Source organism: Hevea brasiliensis, chromosome 1, assembly GCF_030052815.1.
Source record: "Hevea brasiliensis isolate MT/VB/25A 57/8 chromosome 1, ASM3005281v1, whole genome shotgun sequence".
In the NCBI taxonomy this organism is placed as follows: Eukaryota; Viridiplantae; Streptophyta; class Magnoliopsida; order Malpighiales; family Euphorbiaceae; genus Hevea; species Hevea brasiliensis.
In genome coordinates, this window is record NC_079493.1 from 112,936,667 (window position 1) to 112,962,756 (window position 26,090).

General features: G+C 32.0%; 3 protein-coding genes across 9 annotated transcripts in view; 1 reads left to right on the top strand and 2 right to left on the bottom strand.

Moving 5' to 3' along the window:
• The window catches only part of LOC110636813 (transportin MOS14), a 31,755-nt gene extending 19,279 nt beyond the window's left edge, over positions 1-12,476 (bottom strand). For 3 of the 4 annotated variants that reach the window (XR_009149009.1, XM_058147770.1, XM_058147768.1), the window contains exons 1-13: positions 11,931-12,476; positions 10,106-10,204; positions 9,678-9,902; positions 9,418-9,537; positions 9,131-9,214; positions 8,983-9,042; positions 7,102-7,230; positions 6,935-6,996; positions 6,680-6,736; positions 5,745-5,868; positions 5,012-5,146; positions 3,145-3,225; positions 126-239 (exon numbers count right to left, since the gene is read on the bottom strand). Coding sequence is in view for 3 of the 4 variants with exons in the window: in XM_058147770.1 (XP_058003753.1) it covers positions 126-239; positions 3,145-3,225; positions 5,012-5,146; positions 5,745-5,868; positions 6,680-6,736; positions 6,935-6,996; positions 7,102-7,230; positions 8,983-9,042; positions 9,131-9,214; positions 9,418-9,537; positions 9,678-9,902; positions 10,106-10,204; positions 11,931-12,158 (1,518 nt within the window). In the remaining variant the exon portion in view is untranslated. The remainder of the gene's footprint in view (positions 1-125; positions 240-3,144; positions 3,226-5,011; positions 5,147-5,744; positions 5,869-6,679; positions 6,737-6,934; positions 6,997-7,101; positions 7,231-8,982; positions 9,043-9,130; positions 9,215-9,417; positions 9,538-9,677; positions 9,903-10,105; positions 10,205-11,930) is intronic. The other variant, XM_058147773.1, reaches the window with a different exon arrangement.
• A 1,910-nt stretch (positions 12,477-14,386) lies between these two features.
• Positions 14,387-17,331, top strand: LOC110636812 (monothiol glutaredoxin-S7, chloroplastic). 4 transcript variants are annotated; one of them, XM_058147792.1, is made up of 5 exons: positions 14,387-14,649; positions 14,843-15,112; positions 15,545-15,649; positions 16,730-16,753; positions 16,857-17,331. In XM_058147792.1, exons 1-3 carry the CDS (start codon positions 14,448-14,450, stop codon positions 15,643-15,645), a joined length of 573 nt encoding a protein of 190 aa, XP_058003775.1. In that variant the 5' UTR covers positions 14,387-14,447; the 3' UTR covers positions 15,646-15,649; positions 16,730-16,753; positions 16,857-17,331. The 4 variants fall into 4 exon arrangements, with proteins under 4 accessions (XP_058003775.1, XP_058003771.1, XP_058003779.1 ...); XM_058147788.1 differs by lacking the exon at positions 16,730-16,753; XM_058147796.1 differs by lacking the exon at positions 15,545-15,649.
• A 4,065-nt stretch (positions 17,332-21,396) lies between these two features.
• LOC110636810 (4-coumarate--CoA ligase 1) lies at positions 21,397-25,033 on the bottom strand. The gene is made up of 5 exons (XM_021786655.2): positions 23,723-25,033; positions 22,302-22,500; positions 21,996-22,209; positions 21,802-21,904; positions 21,397-21,702 (listed from the first exon to the last, which is right to left on the bottom strand). Exons 1-5 carry the CDS (start codon positions 24,719-24,721, stop codon positions 21,583-21,585), a joined length of 1,635 nt encoding a protein of 544 aa, XP_021642347.2. The 5' UTR covers positions 24,722-25,033; the 3' UTR covers positions 21,397-21,582.
• Between the last annotated feature and the right edge of the window lie 1,057 nt (positions 25,034-26,090).

A 26,090-nucleotide genomic window follows, 5' to 3' on the forward strand; every position in this document is an offset into this window, starting at 1 on the left:
AATGAATCTCCTAGAGGTTAAAATTTTCTTTAAGTAAAGCAGTAGCATTTGAAAAAGCAGCAGGGAAACAAATGTTTACTCTGAATTTGAAAAACTCAAATTATTAAGGTAAATATCTGACTTACATTGCAGGCAAACCCCTTAAGCTTGTCAGAATATCCACAAGACAACATTGTTGCCAGCTCCATGATCACTGAAAAGTCAAAGGTCTGGCCCTCCTGGAGGACTACTTCAGAAACCTGGAATGCAATACTCATAGACTATTATGATAAGAACAATTGTGAATTGCCAAGATGTAGAACAATTTTGAACAACTACCAAAGCTCTTATAAGGGGTATGGCAAGAAGGGTTTTCCTTACCTAGACCCAAGAGCCAAGACACAAATATGTGAGACCCAAATGTAAAATAGGTGGATCCCACCATACATCTTGTGCTTTGAGTTTATGGTGGACATGGTCTAGGCAAAAATTTCAATGGCAGGTGATCAACTTCAAGTCAATCACGTGTAAGCAATTGATAGCAGATAAGTATCTTTAACATTGAAATTGAAGTTATGAATTACACATTTTTGCATAAATGAAATAATCACATAATTGATGATACACATTTTCGTGTAATGATTTTATTAACAGGTGCAAACAGCCAGTGGTGGAAAATGTCTCCAAGATTTCTATAAGAAACTCTAGCCTCCCAAAAGGATTTACTAAATTCATTGAGTTGCATGCATACACAATTCTGCATAAAATGATCATGACAATACATACAAATGCATGTCATACATTGCTGGCCAAAAGAAATTCTCATAAATTATTTTGATTGTTTTAATGATGAAAAAAAAATTTTTTTTTTTTTGCAACTTTTCCATCTATGTGACTTCCTAGATAGAAAATATAGGGTTCTTGTTTAATCCCTATTAAGTATTTACGGATTTGTTTGCTTCCTATTTAGTATTCCATGAATTATCCTAGTTTAGGATTACTAATCCCAAATTCCCAACAGGACAAAAAGTAGTTTATACATAATGCGTCCCACATCGGTTCTGCAGAGAGGCCTTGGGTGTTATATATATGGATTTGCAAACCTCCCCTTGTGAGTTAGCTTTTGAAGTGGAGTTAGACAGACTCATATCATTTGGTATCAAAGCCTCACTCTGTATGCGTCGATGGGCCATGTATAAAGGTTCCCCGATGTTCTTCGAGAGAGGTCAGGGTGAACGAGTCATGACCCCAGTTGCTTCATGAAGACATTCAGTCTAAAGAGATTGGGAATGATGCGTCCCACATCGGTTCTGCAGGGAGGTCTTAGGTGTTATATATATGGGTTTGCAAACCTCCCCTTGTGAGCTAGCCTTTGAGATGGAGTTAGGCAAGTTCATATCATTTGGTATCAGAGTCTCATTCTATATGAGTCAATGGGCCATGTACAAAGGTTCCCTGATGTTCTTCGGGAGAGATCAGTATGAACGAGTTATGATCCCGATTGCTTCATGAGAACGTTCAGTCTAAAAGGGTCGGGAATGATGTGTCCCACATCGATTCTGCAGGAAAGTCTTGGATGTTATATATATGGATTTGCAAACCTCCCCTTATGAGCTAGCTTTTAAGGTGGAGTTAGGCAGGCTCATATCATTACATCTCAATGAAGATCTACATAACATGAAAATTTCCTTAGGTTCATGAGGAAATTATAAGTATTGTGATTTAGGAGATTTGGTTACCTAATGTGATCCCCTCTTTCCTCTCTCAATATCTTCTTCTTCTTCTTCTTCTTCTTCTTCTTCTTCTTCTTCTTTTGGTCCAAGGGAAGACGCATTGAGGAGAGGGTGTGTGCATGGGTGGGGTTGTGTGGGTTCACAATCACATTCTTGACCTCCAACACTAACAGGCTAATTCCATAGCTCAAGTTAACACTTAATTTCTTGATTTTCATTGACTGCCCAAAGAGGGACAATTTTATGTAGCCATTGCACGGCTGCTCCACATTAAAAGATATTGGGTATGAGGAAGATAACATTTCCTCTTAAAAAACAGAAAAGTAACGAACAAAAACAGAATATTCATTATCTATTGAAAAAAGGTTTTCCCATTATTGTTGTACACTAACTGGAGAATCTCCATCTCCAAATGTTAAACACTGTTATGGAAGCCAAAAAAGTAACTGCACAATAACATGTGGGTGCTTCACGATCTTTACATTGTTCTTTATCCAGATATGCCAAGCCACTGAAATATGTCACATATTCTTTTTTGTTCATCCCAGATCCCTCAAATAAACCAGTATCAAATTCTTCAAGATTTATAGGCAAAACCCCAATTCACTAAAAATGGCAAAAAGCATATTCCACATACCCCTTGCAACAGAATGATGCCCAAGAAAAAAAAAATCTCCTATAACTCGTACCACATGCACTAGAAGATAATGTCTTGCATAATCTGCCAGCCTAAAATAACTAAAGCCCTAACATTCAAGGGACCCCTGGCCTCATGGATATAATTTGCTAAAGGACAACAGTTTGAGTTTGGAACGTTGAAAAAGATGGGGTGCAGCATCATTTTCTTAGTATCTTAAGGAGCTGTTTCCTTGTTTTCCTCCAGGAAACATAGGCTTCAATGAAAAATCAAAGTATTGCTCCCTTGAATATGTCACATGACCACAAAGAGGACAGAACAGAGGAAGAAGATTTATATAGTCAGTAGTTTGGCATTAAGACTTCTTTTATCTGAGTCCAAATCAATATATGTAAACGTTAAGCCTTAAGAATGTTTGGAAACAACAAATTATCTTTTAAGATATAAAGGAAGCTTCAGTTAAGTTTTTTACTAAATTTAAACTTCCTTGGAAATTACTATGTATGGTGATAAATCCATTCACATATTAATTTAGGGAGAAATACAATTTAGTCCCTCAGGTTTGTTGTAATTAATGACTTGGTCCCTGTATTTTGAAAATCAAATTAAAAAATCCCTATTATATTGATTCTGTCAACTATTAAGTCCTTCAGTCCAATTTTTGGCATATTCTTCTAGTCAGCTCCTCAAAAACCCGACATGAAAACTTATGGAAGACTGGCACCAATATGGATCTATGCAAAAACAACTACAATGAAAGATAATAGTAAGACCATAGCAATGAATTTCACTTACCACATTAAGAGCAAACAATTTGGCTTCCACCTCCTTCCAAGGTACTGCTACATTTGCAGATGCCCAGCCAGCAAAGAAAAGCTGCAATTGAAAAAAAAAAATCATAATCCATCATATAGATTAGACAATTAAACTAAAATTGAGCATATCAAAAGGAAATGAATGAAAAAAATTTAAAAAAAAAAAAACAAAAGAAACGTTTGCTCTTAAGATTTTAGATTCATTTTATTGATTTTAAGATCTCATGCCCATCTTCTACCGGAGTAGTAGAAATAAAGAAACGAGATATTTTAAAGCATACAACCCTAAAATGGAATAACCAAACAACACAACTTATCCTCTAAAATGAACAGGATTAGCCTTCTGTTCTGCTAATACACACATATATAAAGAACTGAGCACTTTAGCAATGTTCATCAAAACGATCCTCGTCTTTAATCCACACTAATTCACTTATGGTTCATGCATGCCTAGAATAATAACATACAGTCCCCAGTGAAAATATCATTTTAAAAGAGTACATGTTCATTCACATCAGTTGGGTCATGGTGATAAACATTACATTTCAATCTATGCCATAAATTTCTTCTTTTCCTTATGGTACAGGTAAGACTGGACTGAATTTGGAAAGGCCACAAGAAGGGAAGGAGAAGACTATCCTAAGTTCACAAGAATTATACAGCAGAAGCACTTAAAATTAAAACCTAAAGTTTCAAGTATCAATAAAAGTAATAAGAAAATACAACGCAAAGCTCTACAAACTTAATTTACAAAAATAAACCTCACCCTTCCCATCAGTTTGGTCAAGGTGATAGAATTACTATTACCAACATCAACTTTAGATTATATTTAAATTACCAACCCAACCAGCAATTTTTTTTTTTCATTATAGGCAAAATTGAATTGGAATTTGGGAAGGCCAAAAGATAAACGGAGTAGGAGAACACTATCCCAAATACATAAGAAATATCCAAAAGAAGTGCCTAATAATTAATTAGACTACTCTCTCCCTCTCTCTCTCTCACAGACACGCACACACACTCAATTAAAATCCCATAAGTTGTGTGCATAAATAAATTAAAGGCAACAAAACTTTGCAAGAGGATAAGAGAGACACAAGAAGAAAATAAAAAAGGTGAACCATAATCCATCTTACAATCTTGCTGTTTATTCCAAACCCAATTTCTCTGTCTTAACATTTTCCTCCCACTTCCATGACATAAAGTTACCTTTTAACCCTTATTACATCCCTGCCGTATCCTGATTATTCTACTACATCAAAATACGAAAAATATAAGAGATTGATGCTTAAATTTTAAAATGTACCAGTGTATCCAATGCATACCCAAGCATATCCTCCCTACTTTTCCACTTCTTGAGTAAATGAATATTATATTAAGAAACGCACCAAAAGGGTATTGCTTATTTAACCCAAAAAAGCAAAGAAAATCAAGCACTTAGGCAGGAAAAAGAATTTTTCATAGAAGCAAAATGATCCCAACAAAAATTCTGAGTCTCCAAGAGCAAACAAATTTGCTGGCCATGTCTCACCAGATAATTAACTTATAAGCATGAGTTATAAATGTTAAAAAGGTGATGAAGTAAAAAAACTTTTCATCTCCATGTGCTAAGAATGACAAAACATCTATGCAGCAATCACAAAAATTATTTAACTAGCAGTTTCCAGCCTCAGTATTTTCCCACAACATTATACATGCCCACAAGAACACAACTATGCATTTTCCATATTCCATACGTAGGAAAGAGCTACTCTATTGATTCAAAACTACATGTGCACATTTTTCACATCACATCACAAGTTGCTCTATGCGTCCATGTATGTAGGCATGCTCTCTAAAACAAGCACCTTTTGTAAAAATGACATAGGTCTTAAAAGCTGACAAATGTCCACCAAAAGTTCAGCAAGATTCATCCTGAATTGGACAAGACCATCGGGCATGTCAAGCGTTCCACTCTCATCATTAAATGTAGATTCATCAACCTGTCAGTGGCATAGTTTCAATATAGTATGATTGTGACAAGAATATAAAGTTAGAGAGCTATCTCTAATGATACACAACAGATTGTATCTTAAGAATTAGCTGCATTCAATCAAGGCAGCACATTGGCCTTCGCTTCAACTATACACACTTATGCTAGTTGTTAAATCATAAAAGATTAACTGTCAATCAATATATCAGGCCCTCTTTCTGAATGCCCCCATAAACCCTAATTGAAATTCATATTATCTATCTGAAAAAGTTAAAAAAAAAAAGGACATAAATAATCAATGCTGCTTTAATGCCCATCTCAGACCTGAGATTTTAGATGTTCAGAACTAATAAGTATGCTTTCTTCAATGAAATTCAACTCTAGAAAATTGTCTTGATTGTGAATAATAGCAAGAGAATACTTTATTCTATGCTCACTACTCCCAAAAAAACATATACACACGTTAAACTACTGGTTTTGGAGGTCACAAATCCATCAGACCATCATTGAGAGCAAATGAGACATTATATTGGTAGATAATGCAAACCACCCATCCAGATCCCTGTGGAAAAGATAAAAAAAGAAAAAAGGGGAAAAGTAGAGAAAACCTGAGCACGTAATAAAAGAGCATCAAGCAATGCTGAAAAAACAGAAAAAAACACGTCTTCCACATGTTTCCCATTTTTGGCACTCTCTGCATCAGGGCCAAGTATATAGCTTGCAAGAGTAGACCTAGAAAAGACAAAATTTTATGAAGTTATTGTTATCATGCTTTCATCAAGAGCCAAATGCACTAATCATCAGTAATCAACACATATGGCTCTGGACTAAATTAGTATTAATTGTAATATAACAATGCCACAATGCTAGAACTTTTAAAGACCGTTGTGCAGCATACTTTCTTAGTAGAATAGTTCTCATGGATTCCTTCTAATGCTCCATTTTTGGATCTTTAGAAGGGTTTCTCTACCATATACAAAATGAGATTGGAGATGCTTTCATTTTGATGAGGTTTTATTTGTATTTGTTTTATTTTCTTTCAACAAAGCAAGTATTATTCTCAATTGTCTTCTTTTTAAGCCACAAATATCTACAAGACTACAGCTTATTGCCCTTCCAAGAAAAGGTCACATCCAATATGCCAAAAAGTTCAAAGTATTTTCACTACCCATTGCTTGTGCTGGAAAAGGAAAATCCTGGTCCTGAAAAGCTCTCTTAGTTCTTTCTGATTCGCACCCCAAAAAAAGGATGGATATCCTCCTTTTATCAGAATAATTACGGCTCCATGACCATAACCAACAAAGTTAGTCCAATAATGAATTAAACTGGTTCTATAATTCTTGAACAGCCTCTAAAACAAGCTTGATTGATTCTGAAATTATAAAGCGTCCTAGTGACCTTAATTTAGATATTTTAACTAAATGACTTCACACAGCAACAATACATGAGAATAAATATAATATAACAAATTACTTGTGTAGATGTGTGTTGTTTGCCTGTTAAATTGACAAAAGCTAATAAATAGATAAATGAATAACAATACCAAAACTGCAATGTGGAGTCTGCAATCTCCCAGTCTTCACTTGGAAATGCCACACAACTGCTACAATGGGAAACTAATTAGGCAACAGCCACACACAGAACAAGTACATGGCACAGAGAGCAACTGATATAATCTGAACAGACACTGCATTCCCAGTCACAACCAACAATTTTTATGGAGCTTAACCCTATGCATGCTTATCCCATCTCAGAAGCTTAAATGAAAAAATTAAAAATTACAAGATTGAAATATCACCTCAACAGTGCATCTGCCAGTGCAAGCGCCTCAACACCTCCCTCCGCAATCAGAGACGGTGCCTAGCATGAATAAACAATGCCACAAAACAAATAAGGAAAAGGATAGGGTACAGAAACCAAGAAACAAAAGCTAATAAGAATAAATTATAAAAAAGAAAAACTTACGGCCTGCCCAATTTCTGACATCAAGCACGCAAGACCACTGATTACTTTCTCATTTCTGTTACTGAGAGCTGGTAGAAGGAGTGTCTCTTTAAGAAAATGCACTCTGCATAACAAAATCTGAGGTAGCCCCTACGAATTTATGCCCAATTAAAAAAGACAAAAATAATTAATAAAAGTAGTGCAAAATTCCTAGATAACTTACGCCCTAAGCATAACAGACGATGTGAATTTTTCTTTATGATAAATACCTGTACCTGTATATATATTTAAATATATGCATATTTATCAAGCTATGACTGCTAAATGAATCATAATTCTCAAGACAATTTCTAAACTATGCTGAATGTTCTACCAGCAAGTTTTAAATTAGAAATCACATCAAATTGAAAACACAATATGACCATGCAAGCATACCAGATGTCACTTTAATCACATATTACTCAACATGCTAACTTAGAAATCTAAAAAAAATGATCAGCATATCAACATAACTGGTGTTTGTTTTTTGTTCCAAAAGCTACCAACAAAATGAGGGCAAATTCTCCATACTTAACAATTACCTGCATAAGGTGAGATTCAACCAAAGCCTCTAGTAAGATTATGACACCAAATATTAACATGATAGTATGCATGCATAGAAGGATATGCATTTGCACAAGCATCTAAAATTAAATCAAACCTTAAACTAATCAAGATTGTTTCAGCTGCATAGATGTCATAGACAGTTTGTTGCAGGTCTGGATTGAATAGTAAATAAACGAGAAAAAGAAGATTGTGGGCAGTGACGACACAAGAAATTCAATTTAGGGGCCCAATTAAAATATGAAATTCGTAAAAAATATATCTAAATAAATATAAATTGATAAGAGAATTTATTTACTACACATTTCCGAGGATTTAACCCAAAATCGTTTAGAGTGGAGAAAGAGAATCCATATAGCCAACTCAAAATTTTTGGGATAAAAGTTTAGTTGAGTTGAGTTGAGTTGATAAGAGAATTTATTTTTTTAAAAAAAAAATTGACTGGGTAAAAATTAAATGGAATAGTTGTTAATTAAAATATAATGAATGCTTAACATTAAGAATTATTTAACTTACAATATATTGATGACCTAAAATTAAAAAACTTCTCAAATTTATCTTCAATTTAATTTTTCCAAAGTAATCATGAAAAATAAATTTAATTAAAATTGTAGATCAAATAAAATAAATGATATGATTTTAATTTGTAAAAGAATTTTTTGTTTTAATTTGAGTATGATGAAATCATAACAATTGAGATATTCCAACAATAGTAATGAGATTATGAGAAGAAAGTCATTAAAACTTCAAATTGATGAAAAGAATATGAGAAAAATGTGCTAGACTTCCATTTTATAATTTTATCCAGTAATTTAAATTTCAAATAAAAGAAATTGGTGAGTGCGAAAAATAGAATTTATAGATAATATAAGACCAAGAGGCAATGATGTTTTGGATTTTTTTTCTTTTTGGCAAAAGGATTTGCGTTTCATTGTTGATATCATTCTTTCAATAGGGCACTAAAAAATTTAAGAGTTTTTTGTATAAAATTATTAATAAACCCCAAAAATTTTTAAAATATTGGGGCGCAGTGCCCAATCAAAATCTGATTGGCAATAGTAAAAAATATTGATTTTTGAGAAATTAACACTATACCATCATCCACATCTCCAGTTTTAATGGTATATGCATGGTAAAAGATATAGTGATATGCTTTAGTCCTACTTAACCTAAAATATTAAGTCCTCTTCAAATGGCAACTGACCATTACACTAATCACATCAACAAGTAATAAATTAGATGTTTTTCTTCTAAACATAAAATGTATGGATAATGATCTAATATACAGCATAAACATACCTCATGTCGACTTGCAAGTTCAACTAGCACTTCAATTGCCAAATCAAATGAAGCTGAAACCTATAACCAACAGGGCAAAAATGTTTTCCTGCATTAATGCTATTGATCTCAAACGATTTAAGTTAACTATAGAGGCAATCATGCATACCTGCAAAGAGTTGAATACAAAATTTAGAAGTGGATGTGTTGGCAATGAGCCTTGTGGAATTTCTGAGAAGCACCCAGCTCGTACCTGCATACAAGAACAAAAAATTCAGAATTACAATAAACTACTGAAGTAGAATGAAAGAAACCCTTGCTTTTATACAAATTGAAATTATTATAGTACATATTCAGTCATACAATGGACAGCAATAATCTATCATTTGAATCATCTACAATATTGCATCTATGATAACGACAAGTTATTGAGACAACTTTCAACCATGGTCTTACCCAACTGAGTAAGCAGCGGAGAACTTTTCTATTCTTTTCATGCAGTTGAACACCACCATCATAAATTTTTTGAGACTGATCCAGCAGGAACTCAAGCACAGTAGGAGTATGCGAGAGAAGCTGCATTAAGTTATGCTTTAAGTTATGTTGGCCAAAGGACAAACGAATAGGAAGATAAAAAGCTTAAAAGCAAAATAGAAAGAAAAAGGCAGATGGTATAATGATACATGTGCACTAATGTAAAAAGAATGAACATAAACCTCTTGACCGTATTGGCTTCTATGGGCTGGACTAATACTAGTATCTGTATTTTGAGTGTCAACAACTTCTTCTGGGAGGACAGTAAGCATCTCCAGAACAGCAACATTACCATCATCCTGGTTTTGCAGAGTCTGAAGGCTGTAAAAAAGCTGCTCAATGGGTTTTCCATGCTCAACAGCCCGCAGTACAAGCGCAGCAAGTGCAAGACATATTTGTGTCAAAAGCTGTCATTAAGACAGCATGAGATCTCAGTAAAAAAAAAAATTAAAAAAAAAAACTCTGTTACACTTCATAAATGCAGCATTATTTAAAAAAAATTGTGGATTTCTAACACCCAGTCCAATTATTCTTATAGCCTCCATCCAGCATCTGTTCCAATTTATGAAGCACCAGCAGTGCCCTACTTGGAAGGAAAAAATTGAATCACCTGAGGAGGGCCCGAACTAAATCTTTTAGCAGCCACAAGAAGAGCATTTAGCAAAGCATCTTTAACTGCTAACTGCAAGTAATATCCTTCACTCTGGATCTGTAGTATGAAACAACATGCAAATAAAGTGTCATAATGCAGCAGTTTACAGATGAAGTTGAATGAGGAAGACAAAAGACTTGGCTAGAGTTGAGTATGAAACTTCTGAACAAGTAAATGGTCATGCTGATCCAAGCAAAGCATCTTTAATTCCAATTCTGGCGGCTCCTTAGCAAGCCAGATATTGGAATTCAGATAAGTCATGTAATCAGTGAACCAAAGAATTCATCTTCACTTCAGTCATTTGTCTAGGCTGCACAACATTCATTGGCTATCACTACATATATTCATATCAGCAGAACAGTAGCAGAAACAAAAAGCACTTGGATTTCTCAAGAAGAGTTTAAGCCAATTGATGAAACCATTATGACCTATATATCCAACTTTTCTCATCAAAGCCAAGTTCTTTCCACCACAGAGACATTGATGCAAGAGCAAAAGTTTAGAATTTTTAAAGTTATTGTTCATGTTACTGTTCACGCAGCACTATAGCAATTCTCAAATTAGGGTAATTTATGTCTTTTCTTAATCTTTTATAATATTATTTTGGTTAAGAGCAAATTCTATTAGGATTTTATGCTTATGGCCTATTTCAATTAGGATTTTATGTTATACACAGGATCAGAACGCTCAATTTAAAGGCAAAGTCCGCACATAAATAGAACCAATTATTGGCAATCTATTTTCCTGGTTGTGTACCCAGAAACTCAGTCTATTTGGTTCACCTATTGACCTTTTTGTTCTCTCTTCCCAATAGTCTCTAATTTAACTACAACTTATTAAGGATTACGGTTAACTAGAGACATCATCCCTCTTCCTTGCATCAGTGAATTCAAGCTCAAATCATCTGAACAACCACCTCTTATCTATCCTAGTTACCCACATTAATTCAAGTCAATCATCCTTCACTTTCATCATATACCCAGCATCTATATTATGCAAAACCAACGGTTGCCCCTTGAATTCTAACCAAACCAAGCACACCATGTCATCTGCTTAAATGCTAACAACCAAAGTAAATTGATGAAAACGCTGATATCGATTCTGAGAAGGTATTGATGATATGTGGATATTTGCACTGAGGATCAATGGCGAGCTGAACAAAGGAGCTTGTTGATTTTACATGTCACTTTGTCTTGGTTTTGCATTGCTTTATCTTGCTATTGGTGTATAAACTTTTGAAGCATCTTTATTAGAGTTCAAAATTTGTTACTACTAGTATTACAATCTGGTGTCTCTCTCCTTTATTACCGTTGAAGCTGGAAAGCAGTAGCATACTAAGGGCTGACCTCTTGCTTAGTTTTAGATCAGTAACTAGGCATAACAATGGCATTGCTCCATCCTTCCCCATTTTGTGAGTTCATCCATGGAAATCCCAAATTCAAAAGAAGAAAATATAGATTGGTCCTTCCAAAAGGCGAAGGCCATCAAAGGGTGGTCTCCAGACAGAAACTTTATGCATCCACTACCAATTTGACCACAGCCACTACCAATTCAGTGGAAACCAATTATTAACCTACTTACCCTGAAATTTACAAGAACGAAACTACCCTATAGAAGTGGCATCAAAAGATGATAAGAGAGTAAAATAAAGCACCTAATTGAAATGAGAATCATCAGTCATTTTGGCTATTTTCAACCCCAATCCTTTCTCGTTACTAAAAAATATAAAGGGTATTTAAAAATTAAAAGTGAACAGAAATTGGAAAGGGAAAAGAGGAAGGACCTTTCGCTTGAGAATCTGGGCAGCAAAGAACTCGACTTCAAAATCGGAGAAAAAAGGCTGGAGATGGAGATGAAGCTGATCGGAGGTAAGAATAGAAGTGGCGACCTCCCAAGCGGCGTGGGTTTGCTGGAACTGAACCAGCCATTGATTAGCAGCCACACGGTTACACGACTGAGTATCATGATTCAAGACATGAACGGCTTGGGCTACCTTGATTTGCAAGTCCATAATTTTCCAATTTATTTTTTTTTTCTCACTTCTCTATTTTAATAATAAAAATAATAATTAGAGGACAATCATCCAGAGAACGACGCCTGTAATTCCCTCGGCAAAGCTGATTGATTTCCCTCTTGAGCTTTCATCAACGGCTATTCGTTGGCGAAGGTGGCTTCTGCTGCCGCTATTTTAAGAGTTTTTTGGATTTTCCATTTTTAAGTTTATTGGCTTTTCAGAGAGAGGAATGGCCATTGGCCAGTGGCTAGCTAGCAGTGGCCTTCTGGATGAACGGTTTCAGCTTCTGGTGTACTTGGGATTACAAAAGCAAATGAGGCAAATTCTTGGGTTTACCCAACTTACTAAAATCTATCATTTACTAGAAAGAAAATCAGCTATTTTTTAATTTAAGAGTGTAATATTCATAATTATGTGAGTAAGGAAATACAGGCGTCGAGAAAATTCAATAATTTATCTATAAATAAAGCTTTTACCAAAATGATGAGTTAAATTAATAAATTCATTTTTTATATTTTTAAAGACTCATTAGACTTATGAGAATGTAGTGTTTAATTTTATTACTTATTTTAAATTTTTAATTTAAAATATATCTTTTTTAATTTTAAATATTTAATTTGATTTATAAATGAATTAAATTTATTTAAATAAATTATATTTATAAGTATCCCTCAGGCTTGTTTGCATTATATCCTCTTGATTAACATATCTGATAACAATTGAAGTTTGCAAACATGATGTTGAAATTATCACATAAAAATGTGTCTACTCAAATGCTATACATAAAAAATGAAATTATTTGTTATCAAATAATCCAAAAGAACCTTAATCTTTTCAAAATTTGCATGCAATATTTTGTTCTCATATTTATTCTTATCTTTGCCTATTGTGCCTCTTGTTGGGACACATGGCCTTCGAGTGGATGAGAAAAAATTTAGAAAAGGAGGGAGAAATGCAGTTAACAGAGACAATGATGGTGAGAGTTAGTTTATCTTTTAGTGAATTTTTAAAAAATTCAGGTTCAATTTATTAATGATGTCAAAAATAGAGAGATGAAATTATAATTCACTTTTATTGAAAAGATATTTTTAAATTAATTAAAAATCATATTTAATATATTTTAATTATAAAAATATTAAAATAATTTTAAATTATTCTTTTTAATCCTAAAATTTAATATCAAACGTATTCGGATTTTCGCTCTTCCCTTTGCAGTTCGGCTACTAAAGTTTCCGTCTGTTCAACTACCCAATTGGGCCCAAAAGTCCTTCCCCCCTTTATGGTTGCAGAGGCCCAACATTAAGTGCACCTCTACGGCCATACCAAAACCTTTACGTTACGTTTAATGAATTGTAATATAATATAATATAATTAATTCTAATTATTATTATATTTTTTATTTAATTATAAAATATAAATATAAATAATATAATATAGTGATAATTTTTATTTTATATTTTATTTATTTATAATATTAATAATAAGAATAATGATTATAATGATTGATAGTTAAATGATAATAATGATAGTGGTAATAGTTAAATGATAATAATCATTAAGTGATAGTGATGGCGACAACTATAATTAGATAATGTTGGTGGTGATGGCCAAATAAGGCATTAGTGGTAATAGTAGTTAGATGGTAATAGAAGTAAAAATAATTCAGTTGTGATATTGATAATTAAGAGACGGTGATAGTAGTAATAGTTATGATGTTGATAGTAGTAGTGATAGAGTAAAAATAATAGTAAGAGTAGTAATAAGGCTAAGTAGTATTAATGATAATATTGATAATAAATAAAAAATTTAAAATAAATAATTATAATTAAATTTATTTTTATATTTAATTATTATTACATTATTTAAATATAATAAATTACATTTTGTAATTATCATTTTATTACGTTAATTTTTTTATTATTAAATAATATAATTAAATATATAATATAAACATAAATATATTATAATTTTAATTATATCATATTAAATATAGCCTTAATTTTGAAAATTTTTTTTATTAGATCTCAATTTAAATTAACTCCAACCAAATCAAAATTAAAAACATTTTTTAAATTGGTCTAAAACTAAACCAAATTTATTTATAATCGAATCTGTGTAACTGAATCTGTCCACCCAATCCGATTTAGGGTCTTTTTTGACCATGAATCAGACCGCCGACACGTGGCCGAGTTTCTTACCATACTCGTGGTATTTTTCTATTGTTTCGGTTTCCGAACACAAAGAAGCAAGAGAAAGAGAGAAGAGTTTGGTAATTGGTGAGCTACGATGGCTACGCAGTCAGTGTTTTCGTCGTCACCGAGAATCGCACCTCCTCATTCCTCCTCTCCGATCAAAATCACATCAGCTGCTCCTCCACTTCTGAACTCTGGCTCTCGCTCCCTCTCCTTTCCTCTGCGTTCCACTGTACCGGGTAAGCTGGCTTTCAGAGTCAGCTCCACCCCCTCTAGAATCGCCTCCATCTGTTGCGGTATCCATCTCCATCTCTTCTTCTTCTTCTTCTTCTTCTTCTTCTTCTCTCTGCCGTAAAGTATATATTGTATAGCATACAGTTTGAATCGGATCTACGGGAATTTGTTTCTTCAAGTTACCTGCTGATCAAAGTTGATTCCTTTATGGAAATTTGTTTGTCCCCTTCTTGATTTGAGAATTTTTTGTTGCAGCTTTGTCTCCCGACCTGAAGAATACGCTGGATAAAGTTGTTACGTCGCAGAAAGTTGTTCTTTTCATGAAGGGTACTAAGGATTTCCCTCAGTGTGGATTTTCAAACACTGTAGTGCAAGTATTGAATTCGTTGAACGTGCCTTATGAAACAATTAACATACTGGAGAATGAAGTTCTGCGTCAAGGATTGAAGGAATATTCCAATTGGCCAACCTTTCCTCAACTTTATATAGATGGAGAGTTCTATGGTGGCTGTGATATCACTGTTGGTAAGTTCAGTTTTATATTGCAGTTTTAATCATACTGGAAAATGGTTAATTCCATTTATAGAGATCATTGCTGGCCATCAAAAAGCATTTGTTGTTATTTTTGCCCAACAAGGACTCGATTATTGCACAGGAATTTATGCGTTCTTGGACAGTTTCAGTATGTGTTACTGACATTCCAATAGGTACTAGTTTGAATCTATTATATGGTTGTTCAGTGTAGGCTTGCCCTTCATGGAGAAATGTGGTGTTCTTTGTTTATTCTTTGGCTTCACATTGTACCCTGAATATCAGAGGTACAAATTGTGATCCTGGCATAATATAAGTTAGCAGAATCAATAAGTTTGTGTGTACAATGAATAATTGAATATTACCTGAGATCAAAATCTGTTTAAAATATGGGTGGCATGTGAAATTGTACATATCCTATTACAGGATCATGGTTGAGGAAAGAGCTTAAAAAAGAAATCCGAACAATGATTTGCTGTGATTGTAATTTTACCCAATCAAAAATACTTGCCCCTACATGTTCCTGATGAGGTAAGATATGTATTGTACCCAATATATTTATGTTGTCTGATTGTGCATTTAATGATCAAAAGAAACCTTTCATATCGAAATATTGTTCCCCTGTTTTATTCATATGTAATTATATGAACATGGTAATAAGTGTGTTCCTTTTGAGGTCTCTTTTTGTGTTAGTAATTCAATGTTTAGCCCTAATACAAGTTTCAAGATTTAATTAAATTAAAATATGTTGGTTATCCACTGCACGTGTGATCAAATTTGCTTGTAATGTATTAAAACTTTGTGAATAATTTGTATGCAAGTACTTGTGTGTTTGTAGAGAGAAGAGAGAGGGTAAACAATAACCCCCTATACCCTGATTTTGCTTATGAACTTGTACAAAATGTGAAAAGGGATATGAATGGCACGAAATTAGAGAGAGCTTGTAGTTAAGCACCAAAGCTCCTGAACTCTTTTGGGAGTTGAGAGTACACATTAAATATGGACTTAGCCAATTCATTGCTAATTATATGAGATATCTAAGCACATGAGCTAAAACATATATGTAGCTTTGTGTTGCTTTAAAACCATAAAATATTACCTCATCTTAAGACCCTATGAAGATAAACATTCCTATTCATCATATATCGAAACCTTGTGAATTTAGATGTTGGGAAATATTATTTTCTTCGTTCCCTCATGGCTCTTAAGTTTGTGGGATGAAAGCCAAATGATCCATATAGAGAATTTACCAGAGTATTGCTCAGCCTTTTCTTTTCGCAGGGGATATAGAAGTTTTGCCTCTTCTCAAGAATGTTATTAACATTTATCCACCAGGGGCTTTGTACTCTAGGTGTGAATTTTCTCATGACATTACATCTAAGATTGATGTTGCATGGTAGAAACTAGAATCTGTGAAGGTATTTGATGGCTTATAGTTAACACCATACATGATCTGCAGGGATAAAGATCTGAATTACATGTCATCCTATCTTTGTTTGTCTTACTTCATCTTTCTATTGCATCATAAACTTTCAAGACTTATTCATTAGAGTTTGAATCGTGTTTTACCACAATTTGGTGAATTTCTTCCCTCTTCCAATTTTATTACAGTTTATGCTGGAAAGAATCGGTATGGTATGCCTGCTTGATCTGATTACACAACTATCTTTATATTTACCACTATTTATGTCTTCCAGTTCATGTTTTGAGTTTTGACCACGTATATTTGTTTTTACAGAGGCATATAAGAGTGGGGAATTGCAAGAATTATTGGAGAGAGCAATGTGCTCGTGAATCTCAGTTGTGGAAGCTGGGAAGATTGTTCTACTTATGGACTCAGCTTGATACTCTCGGCTGTGATGGGATAATTTGTTGTATGACAACTTAAATATGTTACTATTGACAGTGGAAACTAAAATTCACACACATATTTACCGGGTGTTTGCTTCATAGCTGGGATTTACACCTGTAGCTGGAGGACTCCAATTGCCTGTGCTTCGAGGGTCGTCTACTGCAGGGTTTCCTCCTTAAAATACTGAATGAAACAAATGGTCTGTATAAGGTGGACTCTATCCAAAGGCTCTTAAAATTGCATTTCAAAGTAAAATTGTTAAGAAGGGATTAATGTGGCATGAACTCTGTGCCTAGGAGCATACATGAGTTGAAAAAGAAAGTCCTATTTTCAATGACGAATGTTACATCAGTTTTTATTAGCATGGTGTGGGCTTTATAATGTTAAAATAAGAGCAATTTGGATAATAAGTTTATCGAGGTACCTGGCTTTACTATAAATAAAAATAATTATTCTACAGAAAATAAAATAATTTAAAATTTTACAATGAAATCTTTATAAATTAATATTTTTAAAAAATTATTAACTTAATGAAAAGGTAAAGTTTATTCATGTTAAATGAAACACATATAATATGTTTTAAAAATTTGAAAGGTAAATTATATATGATAAATTTTATTAAAAAAATTATAGGAACATGTTTAGAATTTATTAAATATTATATATTAGATTTTTAAAATATTATATGTATTTTTATTGTGAAAAAAAACTTTATTTTTTTATAAAGTTAATAAATTTTTCATAATTAACTACTTTATTTTGTATGTAATCAAGTAATGATAAAATGCATCAATTGCTTTACATTGTATTTGGAAGAAGAGTAATTAGGTAAGATTAGGTATTTTTAAAGTATGACAAGATAAGGTAATATAAAGTAAAGTAAGGTTTTTTTTAATTTTATTTTATTTGAGAGGAAGGTAATATAAAGTAAAGTAAAGTTAATAAAAGGCATCGTTGCAAGCTAGAAAATGGTAATTTAGAGAACAAAAGAAAAAAAAATAATAGATTTAATGTAAAATATTTAATTTTAAAAAAAGTAATATGAGAAATATAAAATTATTATTTATTAAAACTTTCAAAAACCTCCTCCCAAAATTGGTATGAAAAGAACATCCTATCTTTATACCACAACCTTATCTAACTCGTAGCTACCCAACATGGGTTCCTTGTAGAGGTGGCAAATGGTTCGGTGGGCTTGGCACATGGTTTCTTTGTAGAGGCGGCAAACGGTTCGGCGGGTTTGGTTGATTCTAATTACCCATCAAGTTATTCATGTTAATTTATAAATTATAAGTATTTTGAATTAAAATTTTAATTTTTATAAAAAAATTATGTTAAAAATAAACTATATTTATTTAATTTTTTAGTAAAAAATATAATTGAATTATATTCAAATTAAGCCATACAAATCGTCAATTATTTACGTTTAATTCGATATTCGTAATTTTTGGCACCACAACACTTGCACTCACTTTGACAATTCATCTACTTTTCTAATGAATTTGGCATTGATTGGGGCTCATGATTTAACACTAAGTGTCTATTTGTCTGATTTTTTAAAAAGAAAGTATAATTTTAAATGTTATTAAAAAATAATTTAAAAAATTATTTAATTATTTTAATATTTTTATGATTAAAATTTATTAAATTTAATTTTAAATTATTTTTTAATACTCTCTAATTAATATATTTAAAAAATTAATTTTTTTAACAGCAATTTCAACAATAATACAAAAACAGACCCTAATTATAGTTTATGTTTCATCTTATTATCTAAACTTGATAAAATTAGAACAACTAGACAATTTTGATTTCACGATTTATGATTTTTTAAGTCAATATCCCTTCTGTCTTTGGATTAACTTGCAAGTCTGAAACTTTGAAAAAAAAAAAAAAAAAAAAACTTGCAAGTTTGAAATCTCCAACTAACCTTTTCTTGTTAGTGCTTCTATTCCAGATACGGTAACTATAAAAAATAAAAATGAAAAACCTTTATGGAAATGTCTCTCTGGGAGCAGCCTCTGTGGCTCAGGGTGAGCGCTGCTGGGGACACTGTTGTTTCTGTTAAACTAACTCTTGTATCACTGGCCTATGCAAGAATCAAAATCTAAATAACATCAGCTAATGTTGTAATTTTGAAAAGAGATTCTTAGATGGATTTGGTCCAATATGAAAACCAGAAAATCCTCAACTTCACCATTATCAATCAAGTACAACTCCCCAAACGTTTTCTCTCGCTTCTTTCCTCCTACTTCTCTCTGCAACTTTTTCCCGTTCTACCATGTTTTTAGCTTGATAGGTGAGGATGGCACCTGATTAAATTTTCATGGATATCCAACTTGATCGAATTCTAATAAGATGAGTTTTAGTAGTAAATACTTGGATTTGGGATCAATTTATATTTGAAAAATAATATTTATGATGAGTTCGGATTTTACATGTTTAATATTCATTACCCGAATCCGTTTATATAAATATTTAATTAAATATAAAATATATGTTTTTTATAATAATATTTATAAATTTTATATTTTTATTTTAAATAAAATAGAATTTAAATATTTTATTAAATTATTAAAATTTTAAAATATAAATTATTAATAAAATTTTTATATAAATTATTAATTAAAATATATAAAATTAAACAGGTTCGAATATTTTTCAGATAATAATAATTGAATTTGAGATAAATTCGAATAGTTAAAAATAAATTTTAATCGAATTTATAATGAATTCATATTTTGAAAATATTAATTAAATTTTAATTTAAATATAGTGATTTTCACAACTATTTAACCGTTGTCATCCTACCTTCTCCCTTTGTTTCTTAAAATCTTCATAAATAAGTGTTTTTTTGCACATAACTAAGCCCTTTGAGAGCTTTTTTCTCCTCCTTTTGTGAGGCTTTTGGTAGGTGTTCTTATATTCTCTATAAGTTAGCTTTTTCTTCCTTCCAAGGAGTAGATCTGGAACTTACAAGGCAGGAGAAAACCTTTCTAACAGGGATCCGATCACAACTTTTTAATACTTCGAGGTATGAGTTCAAATCTGGAAATACTCTCTCTTATGTGTATTTAGAATAAAATTGTATGTTTTCACTTTGTGTCATTTAAATATTGATGTTCATGCGTAGGCGGAGCCGACTGGGTGCCAAGGGGGGCATTGGCCACCCTTGAAATTTTAAAAATTTTTGAGGACTTAATAGTAATTTAAAAAAAAAATTTAATTCTTACATTAAATTTTAATGAGTATGAGAACTTAAGAGTTTTAAAAGTTTAAAATGAGTTTGATAGTAATTTTATATAAAAAAAATTCTAAATTTTTTATTAAAAGAATGATATAATAAAATACAAATTTTCAGACTAAAAAAAATCTAAATTATTATTGTCACTTGATCCTATACTTTTTATGAATTTTATTTTATTGTTTTCTCATATAATAAATCTATAATTACTAATTTCTATTCTTTAAAATTTAAATTATTATATAATATCATTAAAAAAAATTCTAACATAATTTTTTCACATTTTTTCATCAATTTAAAACATTAGTAGCTTTTTTCTTATAATCTCATTACTATTTTGAATTTTTTTCTTACTTAAATGTCTTTGTACTTAAGTTAGAAAAAAAAAGTTTCTTTTATAGTATTAGAAGTTAAATAATATTATTTATTTTATTTAATCTATAATTTTAACTGAATTTATTTTTTATAATTTAAAAAAAATAGATTTGAGATAAATTGGATAAATTTTTTAATATTAGGCTATCAATATATTTTAATTTTAGTAATTCACAATATTAATTATTCATTACATTTTTGAACTAATAGTAATTTCATTTAATTTTTAGCAAATCAATTTTTTTAAAAAAAATTAAAGTGTTTATTTTTATTATTATACATGTTACATATTTTTGTTTTATAATTACGAGATGGCTATCATTATTAATTAATTAATCTCTTCAATCAATGCCTAAGTAAATAATTTATTAATAAATCATGTATTTAATTAGGCCCCCTAAGCTAAAATGCTGGCTCCGTTGTTCATGCAACATATTTTATTCAAGTTGTTGTAATTTTGTGTATTTTCTCAATTTCTTTATTATTTTTGGATTCAAATTGTTCTTAATATTTATTTATTCCATTTTGTGTAATTTTCTCCAATTTTAATGAAATTTAAATTAAAAAAATTACCTGCCAAGATCATATGTATTTATGTTTTCATCTAACTTAATTAATTAATTAATTCTTGCCCATGAAACATTAATTATTGCACAAGTATTTTCTTCTTCAGCAAAAGTATCATGAGGTTATCTAGCTGAGGCCTTCCATTTTTTTGGCATTCTTGAGAGAAGCGAACTGAGTCATGAACCTTAATTTTTTTTTTTTCTCATTCAACAATTTAAAGAAAGCTTTCATTAAAACAAATTGTAACCAACAAAATAATAACAATAATTAATGAGGTAATTAACAAGAGAATTTGTGTTCTCCCAAGAAATAAATTAACATACATAAATAAGCTTGACACTTGCATTTGACTATACCAATCCAGGCATGCATCACCTATAGACGTTCCCTTCCAATTTTAAAATAAATTATAAAGGAGGAATAAGTTTATTTTTTAAAATCAGTTGCCAATTTTTCTCTCAAGATTTTCCTTAAGATTTTGCCAGAGGGTGCCTTTGGAATGGATTCTATGAAGAATACACGACTTATTCTTTTGTAAAACACCACCTGCATCATCATGTAGCAATCCATGCAGTCACCAATTAGCAATCTTAATTATAAAAAAAAAAAAAAAATCCCAACAAATGGAACAGTTAAAATTTTTACCTGTTTGTGTATATATTGCTTAATTTCATCTTCAGTTATTTGGGATTTGTCTGATCTCACTACAAATGCAATCGGTACTTCTCCAGCATCCTCATCTTTCATTCTGAAAATTGAAAAATAATTAAGAAAATTGAGATTAAACCCTTGTTTTCTTATATAACAAATTAAATATTTGAAGAAATTTTTGCACTTACCCAACCACAGCAGCATCGGATATGTCAGGATGTGCTAGTAACATTGCTTCGATTTCGGCAGGGGCAACCTGAAAACCTTTGTACTTGATTATTTCCTTCAATCTATCAACAATGAAGAGCTCATCATCATAATCAATGTATCCAATGTCGCCTGTGTGTAACCATCCTTGTTTGTCTATGGTTCTTGCTGTGGCCTCAGGATCATTAAGGTATCCTGAAACATGTACAGGAACTTCCATATTAGTTCATTTCATCATTAATTATACTTCTTTCGGGGTTAGTCCAATTGGTATATGAATTTACTACCTTTCATGATTTGATCTCCTCTAATGCAAATCTCTCCAGGCTGGTTTCTTGGCAGGGATTCTCCAGTTTCAGGATCAACGATCTTCATTTCAGCATTCCTGACAACAGTTCCACAAGCCCCTGGTTTTATTTGGAAGGGCTTCTTGGCAAATGCCAGGCACATTGCTAGCACAGGCCCTGCCTCTGTCATCCCGTATCCCTGGTGTAAAATTAAACCGTTATGATTAATTTCCCTCTAATCGCATCACTATTAACTATTTAAAGTTAAACCATAATTAAACTGATTTGTACAAATATGTACGAGTATGAAGTAAAGAAAAAAAAAAGGAGAAAATAGTCATATTCAGTAATTTTCCTTACAATTATACTATTTTATTAATATTTTTGTTTATATTCTATGAATGTTATTTCATTATTATTTATATATTTTTTTAAATATATTAGGTAGAAAGTGTTAAAAAAATAATATAAAATTAAATTTATAAATTTTAATAAAATAATACTAAAATAGCTTTTTTCAAACTATATTTTTTAAAATTATATTTTATATATACATATATAAATATGATGAAATTCACGTATTAAATATATAAATCTTATTATTTATATATCTGTAACAGACTAAATCTAAATAAGAATTTCCTTTTATATATACCCACAGAAGCCATGCAATAATTTCTTTTGCTCCAATCGTCTGTGACAACCTCAAATATATACAAGTGGAGGGAAAAGTGAGGCAAAAATAATATTTTATCAAAGTTAATTAATTTTTTTTATTAAAAAAAACTCAAATTTAAATTTAATAACACATTATCTAAACTAAACTTGTGACTTTGTGGTTGCAGGCTCTCTTTCCATAAATAAAGCCTAATATACCTGTGAAAACTAAGGTAAAAAAAAAAAAAGCTTTGCGTCTCTCTTCACCTAACTATAACAACAAAGGACAAGGTACATGTGAGTAGCTAGGTATATATCATGTTAGAGGCCTAATTTACATATATATATAATTAAAAGAAAATTGCTATATTTTTTAGGTGGATCTGGATCTTCACCTAAAAATTTTCGCAAATAACAAGGATGATTAAAGCTCCTTATAAATGCTTCACTTGCTATTTGACTTTTACATGTATAACAAGAGGCAAGTGGACAAAAAGGTTAATTCTAGCTGAGATTCCATGTGGGGCGTGTCCAGGACAGAGTCTTCGGGCTCCCACATTAGTTGTGGATGTGTGTGTGGATTTATAGACACGTGCTAAGACTCCTCCCAATCAGCAATTGATGGGAATAAATATGTCTTCTTACCATATATTATAATATGTTAGGTAGTATATGTTAGGTTGACACATGTAAGAAAAATTCGATCGTAACAATTACTATTGCCTAGGGCTGGAAACCAGGCAAAAATGTAGAGGGATAAATACCTGACCAAGCGTGGCTTGAGGAAACTTGGCCCTAACAGTATCTTCAAGCTCCTTCCCCAGGGGAGCTGCCCCTGACTTGAGCATCCGTATCGATGACAAATCATACTTTTCGGTATCTGGCGACTTGGCAATGGACAAAACAATCGGTGGCACAATCGGAGCAATCGTGATCTTATATTTCTGTATCAGCTGCAACAGGGCACCAATCTCAAACTTTGGCATAATCAAAATGGCAGCCCCAACTCGCAACCCACAAAGCATGATCGAGTTCAGAGCATATACGTGGAACATGGGAAGCACACATAAAATCACATCTTCGCTATGAAAATACAAGTTGGGATTGTCTCCATCGACTTGTTGTGCTACACTGGTGACTTGCCCCTTGTGAGTTAACATCACCCCTTTTGGCAATCCGGTCGTCCCCGATGAATAAGGCAGCGCCACCACGTCTTCAGGGCTAATGTCGACGTCTGGCATGTCTCTCTCATCGGCTTCCGATAGCTCGGAGAAGTGCAAGCAACCGTCAGGAGCCGAATCAATACACAAGACTTTAATACCATGATCACTGGCTAAATCTTTGACTTTCTCAGCGTAAGCAGCCTGTGTGATTATGAGTTTGCTGTTGGAGGCCTTAGCTTGCTTAGCTATCTCCGCTGGAGTAAAGAAAGGATTGGCAGCTGTGGCAATGGCTCCACGATATGAAGCTCCAATAAAGGAGAGCACGAATTGGGGAGAGTTATGTAACAGAAGCATTATAACTTCGCCTTGTTTAACACCGAGTTTGTTAAGCCCGGAAGCGACTCTACGTGCGGTGAGCTCCACCTCAGCGTAGGTGTAGACATCGCCGGTGACACCATTTATCAAACAGGACCTTGAAGAGTGGCTAGAAATATTCTCAAATACGTAGGAATGTAAAGGGAGGTGCTTGGGGATGTAGATGTCAGGGAGCTTGGACCGAAATATAGTCTCTTCCTGTTGTTTTATGACTTGGGTCTCCATTGTAAGAAGTTGCAGAGAGATGAAGAAAGTGATGAGGGAGCTCTGACTCTGTTTTTGGAAGGCTGAACTGAAGTTCCCCCTGAGAAAGGTGGAGGAAAATTTCTGATATTGATATAGGGGAGATTGGTGGGTCAAGACGTTGAAGAGGGTTGGTGAAAGGAGAAGATGGAAATTAATGGAAATGTTGGAGGGTAAAATGGTAAAAGGGAAAGGGATTGAAAAAATAATAGGCTTGGTTTGGTGAGTGGGGGAGAAGTATTGTGGAGATGGGTTGGTGAGACTGGATTATTTTTGGTGAGGTTGGATGGTGGGGTCAATTGGTTTGGTTGAGAGAAGATTGAGATGTTTGACTTGAGAGACACATAGAGAGGTGGCTTGACAGCCTCAAATTTAGTTTTATTTCTTGGACTTGTCTTTTCATTTTACCTACCACCAAAACACCAATCCATTTTTGTTGGCAAAATTTGTCAGCCATTTTAGAACGCTGCTCTTCACCTACTACACCAATGGCGGTCTGAGTCTTTCTTGTTCAGCCCAATTCTTGAATCTTGATAGATTTCACTTTCTTTTTCTTTTTTCTATTTTCTTATATGCAGTAGAAAGCACAGCCCATGTTATTGCAGATAGAATTGAATGAGATTTGACCTTTTATTTAGATTTATTTTATTACAAATTTAAGTTATAAATATATAAAATTTATGTAACTAATAAATAAATTATATTATATATTTTATATCTTAAAATTATAATTAATTTTTAAAATAAAATTAAAAATAAAATAATTCAATTGATATGTGTATAAATATATGTACTTCCTATGAACATGTGCCACCAAGTGTTTATTATTATTATTATTATTATTATTTTCAAGTTATCATTTTCAAGCAATTTGCAAGTTGAGTAGAAGCAAGAGGTGACGTCGAATGAATGAGGAAACGGAGTAACGTCTCAAATCTCTCAACAAGGAAACATATATGGCTTCTATAATTTTAATCATGTAAATCTTCAGTATTTTGAAATTATTATTATTATTATTATTATTATTATTATTATTATATTAGTGTAGTAATTATGATAAATTTTATTATATAGTATATATATTTATATATTCATAAGATATATTTAAATTAAAATTATTATATTAATTAACCAAATGTAAAATTTATAAACTTTTAATAAATGACCATTATAACTAAATATGACATTATTACATTTTTATAATATTACTTTTTTTAAAAACTACTTATAGTGATTGAGAATAAAAATATTGAATTTTGATAATCAAACTCTCTAAATTTATCATAAATTAAACTAAATCCATTAAAGTGAAATATTTATCAAGAGTTTCTGAGATTAAAATTTCTTTCGC

Coding starts and splice junctions, on each gene's coding strand:
- LOC110636810 (XM_021786655.2), bottom strand. CDS start 24,721: ATGGAGACCCAAGTCATAAAACAACAGGAAGAGACTATATTTCGGTCC. Junction 22,501..23,722: donor CTCAAGCCACGCTTGGTCAG/GTATTTATCCCT, acceptor ATTTTACACCAG/GGATACGGGATGACAGAGGC. Junction 22,210..22,301: donor AGGAGATCAAATCATGAAAG/GTAGTAAATTCA, acceptor TACATGTTTCAG/GATACCTTAATGATCCTGAG.
- LOC110636812 (XM_058147792.1), top strand. CDS start 14,448: ATGGCTACGCAGTCAGTGTTTTCGTCGTCACCGAGAATCGCACCTCCT. Junction 14,650..14,842: donor AATCGCCTCCATCTGTTGCG/GTATCCATCTCC, acceptor TTTTTGTTGCAG/CTTTGTCTCCCGACCTGAAG. Junction 15,113..15,544: donor TGGCTGTGATATCACTGTTG/GTAAGTTCAGTT, acceptor ATCCTATTACAG/GATCATGGTTGAGGAAAGAG.